Source organism: Pan paniscus, chromosome 2 (assembly GCF_029289425.2).
Source record: "Pan paniscus chromosome 2, NHGRI_mPanPan1-v2.0_pri, whole genome shotgun sequence".
NCBI lineage: Eukaryota > Metazoa > Chordata > Mammalia > Primates > Hominidae > Pan > Pan paniscus.
The window spans coordinates 89,597,413-89,616,982 of record NC_085926.1 but is presented as its reverse complement, the minus strand read 5'-3'; the positions used below and the strand labels follow the sequence as shown (position 1 = coordinate 89,616,982).

Here is a 19,570-nt window from a genome sequence, read left to right as displayed (position 1 = left end):
TTATTTTTTTCTGGTTTAGAAATTGCTTTCCCAGCTTATATATGTGAAGGACATTTTTAAAATGTAGATGCTTTAGAGGGATGTGCCACACTAGGCATTCAGAATATTATAAAAGCTCAGCTAGTCACTATAAAAATCATTTATGAAGATGTGTTTTTTAACCATATTTAAACATTTAAAATGAAGCATTTACTTTTACTGGTCTCTATATCCTAATGTAAGCTCCCAAGATATATTTATGTATTTCAGAAAAGCTTCCAATTGCTTGGAGCAAGCCCAGAATCATAGCATATGGAGTGTATCTAAAACCTCAATTTCAGAAAGACCTCCAATTCAAACTTAACAGAATCAGAAGCTAATGTTTGCTCCTTACATCTCCAGTGCCAAACCTTCAGCCAGTTCCTCCAAGTGCTGACTTCTCATCTATGTATAGCTAAATAACTGGAGGTACAGGGTAAGGTTAGTCATTTGCTCCATTTGGATTCTGAAGTTTAATAAGAATCAGGAGTCTTGGTTTCTGGGCTCAGTTTTGACCCTCCTGTTTAATTTTAGCCAAGTGTCTTAACCTCTCTGCACAGCTGTCTTGTCATTCAAAAACAGGGTCATGGACTATATAAAATTTGACTTTACATTCAGTTTTATCTAACAGCTTAACAGCTTTGCTGACTTATGAACCATAGCTCTTTGAACTTTCTATCTTAAACCTACATGATTATCAAGGATGCTGACATTTTCAATGTTAATTATTTTGGACTCTTAAAGAAAGACTAACTTTGGAATAAATTGCATATCCACATGGGTGTCACCTCGATTTATGTCTATAGAGTTTTACAGAAAAGGTAAAGGAGATGAATAAAGTGCTACAGGTAAAGATGCTAGTGATTCTCTGGAAAAAGGCACTACATAACTGCTAAACTCCACTCCAGGATTAGTTGAGAGTCTAAAACCTTGTCCACTTTGCCTAGATACAGCAGTTAGATGAGGAATCACACGGTAACCCTGTTCTTGAAAGATTCTGCAATTCAGTTCCCTAAGCTCGATGAATTTAGACAGTTCAATGAGACATGCGGCTAAAAGCCTGAATTTTTCAGGAGCTTAACTGAAGTCAGCTCATGCGGTATGGGTTACGGGGCTTCAAGTTCTGATTTCTAAAGAGAAGGAGTGTAATTGCTGAAATTTCTGGGTATTGAGGCATAATATCACATAGCTGCCAAATGTTTCTGTAATTATATGTACAAATCTCTGCCTGCCAATTTAGGAAAGGTTTGCTGGTTATAGTTCACATTTCCTGTTTTTGAGCTTTGTCAGGTCATATTTAGAGTGACAAAGGACTTTGGAGAGTTTATCTGAGTAAACCCAAGTAATTGAGTATTTAACCTGGAGGGAAATATTAGCTTCTCAGGTTAAAAGTGGAACTATAGAGATAAATTATTTGGCTAAAAGATTTAGCATCTATGTATTGTCAAGGACTAAAATTCATTCACTGCAGACAACAAGGTGAAGGGTGATCCAAGAAGGCTCCCAAAGGAAGCATCTAGTCTTATCCCCAGCAGTTCAAATCTCAGCGCCACTGAGAAAATAGTTTCAGCAAATGTTGATTGCCACAAGAGATCAGAGATAAATAATCCTTTAGGTAGCAAAACCTCATTCTTCGAACTTTTGAGATCTTTCAACATCATGTGAAATGATTAAGCATTTCTTGAAATACAGGAAAATCTCCATATTCCAAATTATTATAATGGCTATCCAGGAAATAAAAAACAAACTCATAATGCTTATGTTACTTTCGGACTCTCATGAAACAGTGTAAAAACTAAGTAATCTGATGTATGATATCTATCTTCTACAAAAATAATGCAAAAATCGGGGAGTAAGTCTATATACATACATATATATGTGTGTGTGTGTGTGTGTGTGTGTGTGTGTGCCTTAATATGAGTCTGGCTTTTTTAAAAGTTCAATGAGGTTTTAAATGTCAAATTTTGTATTTTTTATATATATTCAATCTCCAGTTTTTAAAATCTCTAATTTTTAAAAGTTATAGTGATTCATTTCAAAGTCTGAAATTGTAGCACTCTGAACACAATTTTTTGAAGAAGCGATGGTATATTAGTAGAAACGTAGCAGGGGATACTGACAATTTGCAATTGAAATGATAGAAATAATACTAAATTCATTCTAATAATTGTTTTGAGATAAAATCTCACTCTGTTGCCCCAGCCTAAAGTGCAATGGCGTAATCAAGGCTCACTGCAGCCCTGACCTCCTGGGCTCAAGTGACCCTCCCACGTCAGCCTCCTGAGTAGCCGGGACTAAAGTCATGCATCACCAATAGAAAAAGAGGACTAGTTACTATTAGCTTGACATTTAGTCTGAGCTAAATAATTAATCTAATGACTTAAATTGTCTTCCTGCAAGGTGGGCCTCTTGGAATCAGTGCAGTTATTAAAATTATTCTATTCAATTGAAAATTAGTGAAAGCAAAATTAATGTTTCTTTAGCCTCAGTATTTGCTCCTTCATTCAAACCCATTTTCTGCTCTAGTGTCATTTTACCAATTTCTCTGACGATCCTATATAAAATTGCATTCTCCACAGACTGTCTGCATTCCTCATTTTACTTTTCTGCCTTTACTTGTGTGCTCCTGTGCTCCACTTCACAATTATAGTTGTAATTTTTCACCACATAAACCTGGATAGTTGTTTTTTACATGTTTAAATGTTCATGCTACTCATCTCTCTGAAATGGATGGGTAGAAAGTACTAGACTTTTCATTAAGTTTCGATTCAACATTAATTATTAAAATCACTGAACCTTTGAGAGTTTTCTAGTTATTGAATAAGTGGCTGTATTTTCTGATGCTACATGCAGGCATATTCATATTGATCATAAGGGGAGGCAATAAATTCATAGCTGACTTTTTTTGGTTCACAGTTTAAAATACTTTTACTATATGAAGGACACAAATTAGATATTTTGTTATTACCTTTTTCATTTAGGTATAAATGACATGTGACATATATTACTTATCAAATTAATATGTGTCTTTTGTATTATACCAATTTTGATAAGCATGGTTTTTTTGGTTCTTGAAAATGTTACAGAACAAAGGCTCCTGTTTTCTGTTATTTATGTTCTTAGATTGGAGTTATCTGAAAGGAAATATTTAACCTCTTAGCTTTTAACCACTTGCTTAGCCACTTTTCTTTTTTTGCCTTATCCTTAAAATGAAATCAAACAGGCCGGGCATGGTGGCTCACGCCTGTAATCCCAGAACTTTGGGAGGCCGAGGCTGGCGGATCACGAGGTCAGGAGATCGAGACCATCCTGGCTAACATGGTGCAACCCTGTCTCTACTAAAAATACAAAAAAATTTAGCCGGGTGTAGTGATGGGCCCCTGTGGTCCCAGCTACTCCGGAGGCTGAGGCAGGAGAATGGCGTGAACCCGGGAGGCAGAGCTTGCAGTGAGCCGAGATCCCACCACTGCACTCCAGCCTGGGTGACAGAGTGAGATTCCATCTCAAAAAAACAAAACAAAACAAAACAAAAAAACAAAAATGAAATCAAACAAAACAAAGTTGTACTAGAATATATCTGGCATCAATATGGCAGAGTCACAGATCTAAAAAGCCAAATAAATTATTATGTAAAATAAAATGTTCTAACAAAATCTAGTTAGTATTTACTAAGTAGGCAACTTCAGAATAGAAATGAAAAGAAAAAAATCTAATAATGGAGAATATAGCCAAGGACAATTCAATTTGTTTTCTCAAATTTTCCAACTCAGTTTATGTGGTAATTATGCTCCCAAAATGAACTTAAGGACATAGGAAGAATTGAAGTGCATCTAAATAAGATAAAAGTCTGTACTTTCAGTAACTTGATCCTGTGTAAAACAGAAAATTAAACACTACCATTTTGGATTTTGGATTCCATGTATTTCAACATATGAATAAAGAAATATTCATCTATATAGATGCATGAATGCATATATACAAAAATATTAACCAGTTAAAAATAAAATTTCATAGAAGCAAAAATTGAAAAATCATTCAGTGGCAAACTGTTCTACAATAGTGTCATGATTCTGTTAGAATGAAGTAAATTAGTAGACCAGGGCAAAAATACAACAAACATGTTATAATTATACTTTCAAAGTCACATGATGAGAAACCAAAGGAAAGGAATTAATTTTTCTGTTGTTTTTTTTTTCAGACACAAAACTTCTTTGATGATTTAAATTTGTGGAGCTAAATGGTCTAATCATATCCATCCCAAATGAAATCCAGGGACTTTCAAGATGATTTGCAAACTTTGGTATGCAGCTGCAGTTCTGCTTTCAAGGCTACTTCTTTAAAATATATTATATCACATAAAACTATGCCATAATTTAGATTTATATCAGTGAATAACGACAAAAATATTCATTTATTTATTAAGGGACTTTTTTCCTAGTAAAGTATCTATAACAGTGGCTTTCAATCTGTCATCCAAGCATGTATGTGGGTTCCCAAGAGCATTTTAGGGGTCCACAAGATAGAAACTATTTTCATAATAATACTGAAACTTCATAGCCTTACTCATTCTCAACACCCCATGAGGGTACAGTGGAGTTTTACAGGATGCATAATAACATTGTATAATGGAAAATATCAACATTTGCAATTTCTGCGTAACACAGCAGTAAGAAATGAGAAGAAATAACAACAAGTGAGTATTGGGGAAAAAAATCTGATTCCTTACACGATATCCTTATGTAAAAGAGAAAATAAACATAAAAATGTATAGTACTATCTTAGCTGACCCTTTCATATCAGGCATGCTATCAAGAACATAAGGAAGGAAAGCTTGTGATACACCTAAGACAGTATAGAACACAGTGTGAGAAAATATCTTTGAGTGTCTGATAAATTAAGTTTTGAGCTTAGGTGTTTCCTCAACTCCTCAAATACGCTTCAAAGTTTAAGAAGTTTTAAATACATAATTAGATTATATAATTTCTGTACATTCCTCTATCCTGCCTGTCACTCACAGAGATGTTTTAAAACAAGAGTGACAGACATTCTATGTTCAGTATTCTTTTCCACTGACATTGATTCAAATGTCCTCCATGACTCTTCAGTGCAACTATGCTCTACCTACAGGCAGTAACTTTCAGAGGAGCAACCAGGAAAGGGTCATTGCATTGAGGCACCAAATGTTAATCTCCAAATTGTAGAAACTTAAGACACTAGATGAACTGTGTTAAACGTTATTAATGTGACTGACTTTTTAATGCAGATTAACCAGGATCTGTTATCCAAAAGGAATGCCTCAGCAAATTGTTTTGAATGGTGAACTTGTTTTTCTGAAACAACAATAATCAGAGCACACTGAATCAAATAAACAAGACAGATGTCTAAGCTGGGTATACTGCTTTGGGTTGACAAACAGACAATATATACACAAAAATGTAATAGTATTTTTTCTTTTTCTTTTCTTCTTCCTTTTAAATTTATTATTATTTATTTATTTTTTGAAAAAGGGTCCTGCTCCATCCCCAGGCTTTAGCTCACTGCAGCTTCAACCTCCTGGACTCAAGTGATCTTTCCACCTCAGCCTCCTGAGTAGTTGGGACCACAGGTGAGTGTCTCCATGCCTAATATATGTTTTTATTTTTATTTATTAATTATTATTATTATTATTGAGATGGATTCTCACTCTGTCCCCCAGGCTACAGTGCAATGGCACAATCTCCGTTCGCTGCAACCTCTGCCTCCCAGGTTCAAGCAGTTCTTATGCCTCAGCCTCCCAAGTAGCTGGGATTACAGGCACACGCCACCACACCCAGCTAATTTTTGTATTTTTAGTAGACACGGGGTTTCACCATGTTGGCCAGGCTGGTCTTGAGCTTCTGACCTCAGGTGATCTGCCTGCTTTAGCCTCTCAAAGTGCTGGGATTACAGGCATGAGCCACCACACCTGTCCTATATTATTTTAATATATATACACACATATATATAGTATTTATATATAACATATATAATTTATTTATATATAAATATAGACGTAGTATTTATATATAAAATTATATATACTATATATAGTATATATATACTTTATATAGATATAGCATTTATATAGATATAGCATTTATATATAAAAGTGTATACTATATATTATTTATATATATAAATATATATTTTTTTAATATATTTTTTTTAACAGAGATGAAGTCTTGCTATGTTGCCCAGGCTGGTCTCAAACTCCTGAGCTTAAGAGGTCCTCCTGCCTTGGCCTCTCGAAGTGTCAAGATTATAGGCGTGAGCCACCCCACTCTGCTTATTGAGACCAGATTTTATCTTAGTCAAGCCTATATCCCAAAATACTACCTGCTTAAAAATGTTTGATTCATGCATCAGTTATAATTTAGCTTTAAATATAATTCCAAAAGAGAAATTCCCAAAACATTCTGTGCAATATCAGCATTCCTGGAGTAAGTATACATTTATTTCCAAAAGGAAAACTTAGAATGCTGCCTCATTTAGCTGTTTGGTATATTTGTTTTTTTAAAAAAAATTGAAGTCTTATTACTTCATAACCATACCTCATATTTAGAGTAAACTATAAACTTATTGTACTCAATAAGGCCTATTATGAGAGATTAAATTAATGATGTTTAAATTACTCTAGAAACGCACATGCAAATTACAGCTTCTCGGAAGAAAGCCAGGACTCCCATGGATATTTTGAGGGAGTTCCAAGAAAATACAAAGATGAACCCTGAAGAACTCGAAGCAGCTATTTATTGGTGGTGAATGAGCCTATTTGTTCAGTGTGTTTTTAAGAATCTTCAGTGACTGAAACAGAAATGCAAAGAGCCTGTTGTACTTTTATTTCAGAAATGTTAAAGAGCAATTTCCATACGACACTTTTCTTCTAACACTAAAGAGGCCCTGACAAAACAACAATCAGTGTAAAGGAAACATTTAGAGTTAACCCCCTGTGTTCTCCAGAGTATGAATCATCTAAAGTTGGACAAATTTTTCCAATTCCTGCCAGAGAAATTATTCTTTTGAGTATCCTGGCAATCAAGCCTACTTATGGGGACAGAGATGCTCTCACATAATAATTTAATATGGGGCTGGGAACAGTGGCTCACGCCTGTAATCCCAGCACTTTCGGAGGCTGAGGCAGGTGGATCACCTGAGATCAGCAGTTTGAGACTAGACTGGCCAACATGGAGTAACCCCGTCTGTACTAAAAATACAAAAATTAGCCAGGCGTGGTGGCAAGCCACTGTTATCCAAACTACTTGTGAGGCTGAGGCATGAGAGTTGCTTGAATCTGGGAGGCGGAGGTTGCAGTGAACCGAGACTGCGCCACTGCACTCCAGCATGGGAGACAACGTGAGGCTCTGTCTCAAAAATAAATAAATAAATAAATAAATAAATAATTTAATATGGCATAGAAATTAGAACCTGACTGAATAACCAGAAATTTAACATTTCAAATAATTTTTTTATCAAATAGCTTTTATTTAACCTAAAAGTATTTTTCTGGCATAATATGATTGTTGTAACACGGACAATATAAGTAAGCATGATACTTTTCATGGACTGTTAGAAGTACTTATGTCATGACAGGTTAAGAGGGATAGCCTTAGAAAAAGAGTAGAAGTGAGTAGAATGAAATACATTCCCTAAGACTGTAAGTATCACTTGCTGCATATACTGTCTACTGAATTGGTAGCTCACTTATTAAAATGATGCTTTGTGGCTAATTTTTCTGGTGATCAGAGAAGGAGAACTAAAAAGCACTGTTGAGGTATTGATCCCATGTTCTGCAATTTCATCATGTTCAGAGCTATATAATTGTAGTCACTTGTAAATTTAATTCAACTAGCTACAAGATAAGAAATTTGTCTTAATTTGTCATGCCCTTATCCATTTGAATTGTGTTTGTTAAGAACAACATTTTTATGTAGGACACATTTTAAGTGTCTAAGGACTTTTTAAAAAATACTCAGATTTAAAAAAAAATTTAGATTCATGAACAAAGTAAATGCACTACAGAGTATATTTGAAAATTGGAAAAACAAAAAGGGTTTATTATTAAAAGCCATTGGGAGAGTCCTAGCTCCTATATCAATGCATCTAGAAATATCCCAACAGCATTGGGCCATTATTATTCAGTGGTTCTATTATTGCGGCTTTACTTGTGGATGAAATGCTATCTGGCATATTAGGTTCTTTATTATAGCATCATATGCATGCCATGTGACAATTTTGATTATTGGAGTTCTCGAGTGATTTGCAAATAGGATGAGGTTTTTTTTTTTTTTAAATCAGGAATAAACTTTTAAAATTAGATAATAAGAAACAGCAGAAGACTACCATCTTTGGATCCACCTATTCTCTTAGCTGATGAGAATATGGAGAAAGATACTGCCATTAGGAGAGAAAATTGATAACAAACTACAGCAAAGACAATTGGGCAATATATATGCCAAAAATTCTCACATACATGTATATGTTTTGATCCTGTAATGTTAATTCTATAGAAGTATCCCAAGGAGGTAATCATGGACAGACACAAAATAGATATCATGACATCAAAGTATCATTCATAATATGAAAATATTGTAATTCTGCCCAATTAATAGTGCTTTAATTAAATTATGTACATGAATAGAGTATTAGACATTATTGAACATTGTAAAAATATTTAATCATCTGGAAACTTATGTATTTTATATTTTTAAGTTAAAAGAGGGCAGATAACAAAATGGCATTGATTTACACATAAATAAAGTGCTGAAGTTATCGGTATGTTGAAATCATTTTATGTATCAGTATATAAAGTATAATCCCATTTTTGTAACTTTATGCCAAAAGAGGAGTTATTTATTTGTGAAAATTTATTTTAAAAAATCGAAAGGCTAAATTTAAAATGCGAATAATTATGTTTGTGTAGTACTAATAGTAATGATTATTAGACATTTACTTGTTTTTTATCTATATTTTCTAAATTTCTACCATGGAAATAATTTTCTTTAAAGAAAAACTTAAAAATTAGCTGGGGCTGGTGGTCCATGCCTGTAATCCCAGCTACTCAGCAGGCTGAGGAGGGAGGATCACTTGAGCCCGGGAGAATCACTTGAGGCCAGGAGTTTGAGGCTGCTACAATGAGTCGTAATTGTGCCACTGCACTCCAGCCTGGGTGACAGAGTGAGACCCTGTCTAAAAAACAAAAAACAAACACAAAACAAAACAACAACAGAAAAGCTCACAAAAAATTCAAATGCATTTTGAATTAAATGGATGCAAATTAAAACATATACATTCAATTTATCCTAACTGATAATAGTAAAATTAATGATAATACCTAGTTTTATCAAGAGTGTAGTAAAGTTGCTTTTAAAATATTCACGTAATCTTTGACACAAAACATTCATTTTTAGGAATGTATCATTAGAAAATCATGAGGCTCATAACAATTATGAATGCAGGCAGATCACATACATTGGTATAAAATATGGAAAAATTAAATATAATAATAATTTGCTCACTAATTAGGGTTTGCTTTAAAAAAGATACAACAATATAGAATACAGCAACCTACTACACGTAAAAATTTAAAGATTATTTATTGACAATGAAATATATTCAAGAAGTGTATTGGTAAGGAGAGAAATGGCATACAATTGTATTATGAATAATTATATTTAAATAATATATTCATGAACAAGTTTGTACATATGAGTATGAAGAAAAATTTGCAAGAATTGACTCACAATCTTATAAATGTTGTCTGTGGATGGCACAATTATGGACAACTTTTCTTTACAGGTCTGTTTTGACATTTTTACAGTATAAATAGGTGTTACTTATTAAAAAATTGATTTGAAAGTGCTTTAAAATGATATGTACTGGGATAAGGTCCTTAGAATTTATCCAATCTGCTAGCTCAGGGTGACTCAACCATGGTGAAAAGATGGGTACATTTAAAAATATCAAGATTTGAGGAATGTGAGAATCTTGCTGCTTTTGGTGGGGAACATTAAACTGAGGTATAGAATTTCAGAGTTAAAATCATTAAATGTTAAACAGTGACCATCTATCTACCCAGAATAAATAATAACATTTTAATTTTAAGATATGTTTTCTATTGTGGAAAGCATAATTGACAACACATTTTGGGTCATGATTTCTACTTATTTACAAATCAACATGATACAAGATGGAAAACAATGATAAAAAAGGAGAAAATCTAAGTTACTCACTCTTGTTGTATAAGCAGCTTCTGGGTCATCCTCCAGGACACGCGAAAGTCCGAAATCAGAAACCTTACACACCAAGTTACTGTTGATCAAGATGTTCCGAGCAGCAAGGTCTCGGTGAACATAGCCCATATCTGACAGGTACTTCATGCCAGATGCTATCCCTCGAAGCATCCCCACTAGCTGAATGACAGTAAACTGGGCATCGTGTTTCTGGGAAGCATTTCAAATGTACAATTAAGATATGTTCCTATTTCTTAAAGATGTATCTTTATTGGTTAAAATCTCACATATTGAATTTTGTAACAAGACTGACTATACACACTTTAGTCCTAAGCACTCAAGACAAAGATATGTGGCAAATGGATACAAGGCTGAAACAAAATAACACACTGGCTATGTTATCAAATACTTTGTAACAGGAAGTATCTTAACGTTCTTTGACTTCAGTTTAAAAGCAAGGATTTTCCTGGTCCTTATGTGACAAAAAAATTAACTCCTCCTCAGACTCATTAAGGTTAAGAACAAAAATGTGAAATGAATCTTGTGGCTAGTTTAGGTTGATATTTATTTGTTTGATTGAATTTTCATTTCCCCTTCTTTGTTTCCTGATATTTTATGAATTGTTTCAAATAAGGTGGATGCTACATTTTTAAACAATGTCATAAATAATTAGTTCATAATTAGTCAAAAATATTTATTGGATATTTGTTTTTCTACCCACCTCTGAATCGTAGTCACAAAATAGAAAGCAATAAGATAACTAAATCACATAATCCAGCTTCCAATCTAATTTAATCTTGGATTAAAATAGAAACATAAGGTTTAAAATGTATAGATAATGTATTAATATAAAATTCCATGTTTAATTACAAACAATAATTTTGAAAGAATATTTATCATAATATTTTAACTCACCTGATTTTGGAAATGTTTATTTTTGAAATAATGATTGTGAAAATAATTGCTATTAAAATTTTTATTTGGCTAATGGATTTTAATATAAAGCATATCCTTCCTCAGTCTTAGAAAATTTAAAATTTTCCTCCATGATTATGAATGATACTACATATTTTCTTTATCTATTTATCTATCTATCTTTCTGTCATCTGCCCATCTCAATTTATATAGCACCAAAAGCACCTTGAGGACAGGGCCTATGTCTTTTCTTATCGCCTGCAATGACTGGTAATTGGTATTGTCTTGAACTTCATGAAATTGTTGAACGTAACATTTGTTGAAATAGATGTAAATTTAATATATTCACTTTCTTATGGTGAAATATAGTATGTCAAAATATGGCCAGGTGTGGTGGCTCATGCCTGTAATCCTAGCAATTTGGGAGGCTGAGGAGGGTGGATCATCTGAGGTCAAGAGTTCTAAACCAGCCTGGCCAATATGGTGAAACCTCACCTCTACTAAAAATACAAAAACTAGCCAGGCATGATGGTGGGCGCCTGTAATCCCTGCTATTTGGAAGGCTGAGGCAGGAACATCACTTGAACCCAGCAGGAAGGGATTGCAGTGAGCCAAGAGCACACCATTGCACTCCAGACTGGGCAACAAGAGTAAAACTCCATCTCAAAAAATATAGATAGATAGATGATAGATAGATAGATGATAGATAGATAGATAGACAGATGATAGATAAATGTATAAAGCTTCTCAATCTAAAAAATTAATGTACATATCTAACAGCAAAATGATATATCTAAATTAAAACTATGTATACTTTAGCATTATAGCACATGCTTATTTTCTGAGTAGACAGCAATATTTGGAAAGTAGATGGGCTGTCTTATATCAGACTGTGATTAAATAATTATATCAGACTGAGATTACTTAAAAAAGAGACTTTCTGTCTTACATCAGTGGGTTTTATTACTTGCTTTAGGATTCTTTTTTATTTTTATTTAACGAGTGTGAATCTTGGCAGTATAAAAAGAGTCTTTTGAAGAAGAACTCACAAATTTGTTTTAAAAATATAAACCATTAACATTTGAATGCTGCAAAAAAATATGCAATTTTACAGCCCTTCTCTGTCTATTTAGCCTCAGAAGATTTCAGTTTTACTTTAAACTTAGATTACTGAATTGCTTGGCACAATGTTGGAGGGTGTCTCTAATGTTTTCAGCAATTTATTCATATATATGTATGTGTGTGCATCTTACTTACACGTAGGAAACTATCCAAGGAACCATTCTCCATGTATTCTGTGACAATCATAACTGGCTTACCTAGATATACAGTAAATAATAAATAATAATCAGTACAGTTCAAGTATTATACAATGAACATATATAATATAGTTGGATTTACCTGATGATTAGAGAGATGTAAGAACTTTGCCTGTCTTCTAATTTTTAAAAATTTTGAAAAGCCCTAGGTTTCATTAGAAAATAAAACTTTAAAAAACACAAAAATTGGAGAAGATTGGTTTCCAGAACAAAGGCCCATGACCAATAGTATCTAAATTGGTTTGACAGGCCTTTCAAGTAAACAAAAAATATGCCCCTTTCCTCTCTTTAATTAAATTCTCACTTATCTTCAACACCAAATATTTCTGCCTCCAAGCCCAAGATAATGTTAGGAATTTAACATTTATTTATTCTTTCTATGGGTATTTATATGTGCTATATGTGCACACACACATATATACGTGTAGGGCACTGTGCTAGGTATTCTCTTTTGTGCTGCTTAGTGGGGAGCAAGTACATCAAAATTTCTGCCTTTATGGATTCTACACATGAGTTCTACAAAATAATTCAGAATAATAGTTATAATTATTTACAAAATTTGTTTAACACTTAAAAATTGTGAAATGAATGCTATGTTTAAATGGAAAATAAAACTGAAATTAAAATTGCTATTGGCAGTAACTTGTAATAACCAGTTTGCAAATATGTAGCCTAAAATACCATGAAACCTTTAACCCAGCATTTTAATGTATTTAAATAGTACTTATTGTGAGCATGATGCTGGTGTAATTAATTTATATATTAACATACTAAGTATTATTATTTCCATTTTACACATGAGAAAACTGAGACACAGAGGCTAATTAACTTGCTGGGCATCATATATCTAACAAGTTATAAAGCTAAAAGTTGCAACCTGTGCACACTATGCTGTCACTTTCGGAAACTGATAATGAAGGAAAAATGTAACATATGAAGAAGCATCAGACACAAAGGTGCTAAGTATAGTGGATACATAGAGCTATGAATATAACAAATGTTCCACTACAGATAATGATTTAGTCAGTTATTGCATGTTAAAGCTATGGATGATTTTAAATTAAAATGATGACCTTAAGACTTAAGCACTTTAGACAATTGTTACAGCGTAATATTATACAAAGCTGAAAATATAATTCTATATACATTATGGTAACAATTAAGAAGATTATGTAAAACTAACATTTTAAAAAGAAAAATACCAAAAAAAGGATGCTTTGATATAAAAGAAATACTGGTAATTTTTTTTCATGATTAGAATTATGTAACATTGCATTAGGTACTTGACATTTGTTATATCACTTAATCCTCACAGCTTACTTATGCTTTAGCAATATGCATTATTCCCATTTTACTGATTCCTACCCAGAAAACATTGTGGGTTTAAGCAACTTGTTGAGGTAATACAATTAGATAGCAGTCAAGAAAATTTTAAACAAGACTGTCTCTAATTTCAAAACCTATACATATTACCACACTGTAATTCCCTTACTTTGTTATTGTTATACTATTTTAGTTATAAGTCCAGCATTTTACAGGAAGTAAAATCACTCCTTTTCCAAGTCCAGAAGTCCTGAGTTGAGTATTAACCGAGTACTGCTGAAAACTCATGAGCAAATAACAGATTTTAAGCAAACATTAATGTACACATAACTGTATAACACAACTTTTCCTCCTATGTGTCTTATTTATCATGAGGTTAGTTTGCCATTCTGATGCTAGGAAATACCTTCCTTTTCTTGATTTTTTCCTTTCATGTGTAAAAAACTCTTTGATTTGTACATAATGTAAATTATGAGTTAGCATCATGAAGGTTACACTTTTACATTCAGTAATTTGAATATATTCCAGGAATTATGTCTTATTTATTAAGGAAAAATCTATTTAAATTCTATAGTTTTTGAGATAATTTTATACATGTTACAACCACTTGATACATTGATCTATTTTCCGTTAAGACACTGATTTATGTTTTTAAGGCTCCATATAACATCCATCTAGTTAATGTAGTAATATCTGAAAAGTTGCTTCAGTCAAAACCTTGAGCCCCCAGAATTTGCTTTATCAAAATTCCAACTAAACTTTGATTAAACAATATTCAAAAAGAAAGGGAAGATTCACCATTTCCTTGGAAACTTAGATCTCTCCTGAATTAGTATCAGTTCCCTAGAGACTGTTTGATTCTAGATGCCTGGCCTGAAATGAAATGAATGAATAAATGAATGAATGAATAAAATCCTGCATATGTGTACTTTCTATAAATCACCATCAGTTTCTGTCTTTCCTCCTTCATACAGTGCTGGGAGGAATGATATGTTACCAAAATTCAATGCACACTTCAAATGCAGTCACAGATATTTTGCCTCACACCACCAACTCTCAATATCATTGGACAGTTACTGCATTTTTATACTACTCAGACCTTTACTTATCACTCCTTTCCTTCTGGCTCCCAGCCTTATGACCATTTCTCATTAGCATGTCTAGTGGAATGTTTGGGAAGGGAAATAAAAGTAGCTGAAAAATCAAACCAGTCAATTAAGTCAAAGCCCCATGACCATTCAGAAATCACATCAGCGTGCATTTAACTCTAGAATTCAGGTAATTGTAAACACATCAGTTAAGATGGGCAAGTCTGAAAATGTGCTTTGCATTACGTTCAAAGATTCTGCAAATCAAATGTACAAAGAGTAAACAGAATCACAAATATTCTACCTTGGAAAACAGTATCTTGACTTAGGGTTTCCCTTGTGATTTTGATTATGGTAAATAGGGTTAAAGAAAAAGAGACTTCTGTAGTGGCGAGAACTAGTTCCAACATGCATTAAATGTGGTGGGAAATTATTATAAAATGCCAGCTCATCTGCACATTATGCCATGTATTTGTACTCAAGTTTGCATGTTCTTCCAGGTGTATTTTGATTTACAAATGACATGATCGTCTTCCTCCAGACAAAGTTTGTATCATTTGCGGCTCTCAGAAACCCCAAAACACATCTGGGTATACATACTAAACTCAATGAAAGTACTGTTCTATGACTTGCTGAAATGAAACCATCAAAAATGAGCAAAACAAAATTTGCAGTGAAGTTTTGCTTTTGTTCTCAAGTTGATTTATGAGTTTAGATAAAATGGTGATCTTTCACAATTGTAAAGTAAAGGGAAGCAAATCAGTCTGTTATAATCAGTTCCTTTTCCCAACTATCCCCAGTGGCTCGGAGCTATTACTAGTCATTGAATCGCCGCTTGATGACAGAAGAAATGTGATTCAAAATGTCTAAGAATTCCAGATTCAGCACCAGCTAGTTTAACACAACCTTCTCAATCACATTTCTTATAAAGAGTAGAATAATGTGAAATATATACACATACATACGCATATATATATATACATATATAAAGAGTCAGTCATAAAGATATTTTCTTTGAAATTTTCTAACAAACTTTGTTTTTCAGATTAAAATATTTTCATTCAAACATAAACTGTTTATCAGATATTGAAACATTATTAAATATTTACATTTAATAATTTCAAGTGGAAATGCTATTAACTCCCTATTAACAACAGTCATTGGGTCTAACACTCTATGTCTTATTTTCAAAAGGATTAAACACACTCTAATGAGGGTATATTATAAAATCAAAACCTTTGACCTTAGCCGCTAGCAATCTATATAATCAGTGTCAGGATGGAAGGAAAAAAAAAAAAAAAAACGGGAGATGGAAAGTTGAAAAAAATTGACAAAATTTGCCTATTTCCAGGAAAGAAGATTTGAATCATCTTTGATGAGAATAAAAAATGTATCATAGATTTTCACATATCATACCTAACTGATAACAATATTATAATGAATATTGAACTGAAATATTGAAATGAAATATTGAGCTGAGTTGGGTATTTTCTTTTGTGGGTTTCTTATTAAATCATTATAAAATTACAGGGCAACGTCTTCCAAATTCCATTTTAATCAAGACATTATTGTGTGGAAATGACCCCTATTACGTCTATGAGTTAATGAGAGCAAAGACCAAGCCCATTTGTCTGTAGTTCTAAATCCAACACCTACCACTGTGCCAGTTACAATTGATCAAATTAGGTCTATAATTTCAGACTGGCTAGAGATAATTTCTTTCTTCTAAATCAGGATGAGAAACACTTTCTCCAAGACTTCCTTAACCAACCCTACTCTATCAGTCCTAACACATAGAATGCTTTACATTCAGCTGCTTGAAAAATATTTATATTTATTTATGCTTAACTTGAAACGAAATTCAACATCTTCAAAGATAACAACTAATTTACTGTCCATTATGCTAGTTAGAGCTGAGTCATGCAGTAAGCACAATAATGTAAGTCATACAGTAAGTGGAATGAATGTATATAATACTCTTAATATGTTGTTTGATTTCATAAAAAGTTTTGTTTTTTTCTCCTTTCCAAGTTTTCTATCTTTTATTTATTTGCTTGCCTAATTGGAAAAGCTTATTTAACAAAAAACAGGATTTCAAAAATATCAGTGAAGACTGTCATTATCAGAGTGCTCAAAATAATGCAAATAAAGGAGCTGATTTATTTGTAAAAGTCAAAAAAAAAAAAGGTTTAAGATATCCTGTACAATACTGAATTGAAATAATAAAAACAACAGGCTTTTTGTTTTTTCTTGAAAAGAAATGCTTTTAAAGTTTTACTATTAAATGTGACATTTGTAGGTTTGTTTGTGTTTGTTTGGGGGCTGTTTACATACCTTTATCAGGAATACATATTTTCTATGTATGATGTGCTAATAAAAAATTAAAATTAAAATAGTTTATTTTTTGCATTTATTAAGATAGAACTTTCTTATTACCTATTAATGTTATGAGTTTTTAGAATTGTTAAATACAAAACCAACTTTTCATACTTGGAATAAACTACACTTGGGAAATGGTGTAGTATCTTTTTTGATACACTTTCAGATATGGCTTCACAATTATTCTAGTGTTATTAAATTTTTGTTTATGCATTACAATAATGTTATTATACATTCTGATAATAGCTGTATAGTTTGGTATCAAGATATTACTAGCCTCAGCATTTAGAAGTGATACTTTTTCTCCCTTTCTGCAAAGGTTGTGTAAGACCACAGTTATTCAGAGAGCTACTAAACTAGTGCTTCATCATATTTCTTCTTTCTCTAGGAGATTTACTGTATATGTAAACCAGTGCTCTAGAAATGGTGTCTTTGGGCACACACAAATCATGGTCTAACAAATTTTGTAAGTTGATCTTAATTTTTCAAAAATATCAGAAAACCATCCTATACATACATATAAATGAGAAAAATACACAATACCACGCTTTTGTATAAGTCAAAATGGCCTATTCATCCAAGGGACATAAGGGGACAGTGATGAAGAAGTAACAAAAGCTGTTTAAATATGTAAAAATAACATTCCCTGTCTTATATTTTTCTAATATATCGAGCAGTGATTTTTTAATTTTGTTGATGTGGTTACTTAGACAGACATGTTCTGAACTCATTTTAACAATTTGCAGCCATGAATGCGTGATAAAACTTGGGTCATTAGAGTTTCCAAAATTTGTTATCCTAACAAACTATCTCTGTAAATTGCTAGTATATTAAGTACAACGTATGTATTGTCTTTTAAGATGACATGAAGTGTAGTACACTTAAGATAAATTCAGAATATTTTTAGAGAGAAACAAACAGAAAATAACTAGAATTTGGCATTGTTACTAAATGATGACCTCTTATTCAGAAATGTGTCCTTACCGTACAGGCAGGGAAACAGGCAACTGGAAGCCAATGGCTAAGCTTTTAGTGAAAGTGGATACTCACGCCACTACAGATAGGTTTTAATTATGAAAATCATCTTAACGTTCTGCCCATGACATTCCTCAATAATGCAAAGTTACACTTAAGTTACATGGTAATTTTTTAAAATTTCCTGAAAATAATGCAAGACAAAATACATTAATCTCATCCAATAGAATTCCTTCTATTTCACTAGGTGAAAAGTGGCCAATGGAAGGTGTTCTTGGAGTCTGAACATTATTTGACTAATGGTGTGATGGCAGAAATATCAAACATTTGCTAAGAACAAGTTCTATCCTTTTGAACTTCAGCTAAAATTGATAACACATGTTAGTACCTTGTTGCGAGCAGAGCCTGTGCCCCCCGCTTTCTGCTACTTTGAAGATCAGAGACTCTCTCACCTTCTCCTGTTTAAGACCATCAGGCTCAAAAACATTAAAATTGTTTGTGGCTAAATGAAAATAAAATGACTGAATAAAAAGCTTTAATAAAAGTTTTCTTCAAATGATTTGAAAATGATACATTGTATTTGACCTAGTGTTTCAAAGCACACAATTGAATAACAATAATAAACAGATTTATCTTTGAGCAAAAAAAGAATTATTTTCAAGAATTTTTTTCTATACACCCAAATTGATTGGTAAAATCTCAAACAACCAGAGGAGTAATTTAGATTTGCACAGTTCTTTGCCACTTAATATATTCTTATCTAATCTCATTTGATCTTTAGTGTCTAAAAACAGTAAAGTAGTACTGTTTAATTTTGTTACAAGCGAAGAAATGAATTATGTGTGAATTGTCTGATTTGTAGGAGTTCTCAGAGGAGTAAGGTTGTTTCAGAACTTGAACTCAGATCATTGATTATTAATCTAGATACTGATATGTCTGCTTTTGAAAATACTATTTTGTTCATTAAATTATAAGCTCTGCATCACTCTAGTTGTGTGTGTGTGTGTGCATGTGTGCATGTATAGATGTGCTTTCTGATCTCTGCAGGTGGATTGTTTTAGAAATCTCAGGAAACAAAGACAATAATAGCAGTAGAATAAATAGCTTCTTTTGGAGACACAATCGCTCTGTGTGTGTGTGTGGTGTGTGTGTGTGTTAAATACAACATATCAACTTTATTGTAAGGAGTTTCTATTTCCTCTCAGATGTTACCGGGTGCCAGACTAAGAGCTTACAAATATGCCACCAAGGAGTTCAAAATCTAATTCTAGGGCTACTACTCTATTATATTTACAATATATGAGAT

At 32.7% G+C, this 19,570-nt stretch overlaps 1 protein-coding gene across 6 annotated transcripts in view; it reads right to left on the bottom strand.

The window, feature by feature from the left end:
* EPHA3 (EPH receptor A3) overlaps window positions 1–19,570 on the bottom strand; it is a 368,318-nt gene that overhangs the window by 34,456 nt on the left and 314,292 nt on the right. For all 6 annotated transcript variants that reach the window (XM_055110167.2, XM_055110170.2, XM_003831520.5 and 3 more), the window contains exons 12-13: window positions 12,438–12,499; window positions 10,266–10,475 (exon numbers count right to left, since the gene is read on the bottom strand). In XM_055110167.2, the coding sequence (XP_054966142.1) occupies window positions 10,266–10,475; window positions 12,438–12,499 (272 nt within the window). The remainder of the gene's footprint in view (window positions 1–10,265; window positions 10,476–12,437; window positions 12,500–19,570) is intronic.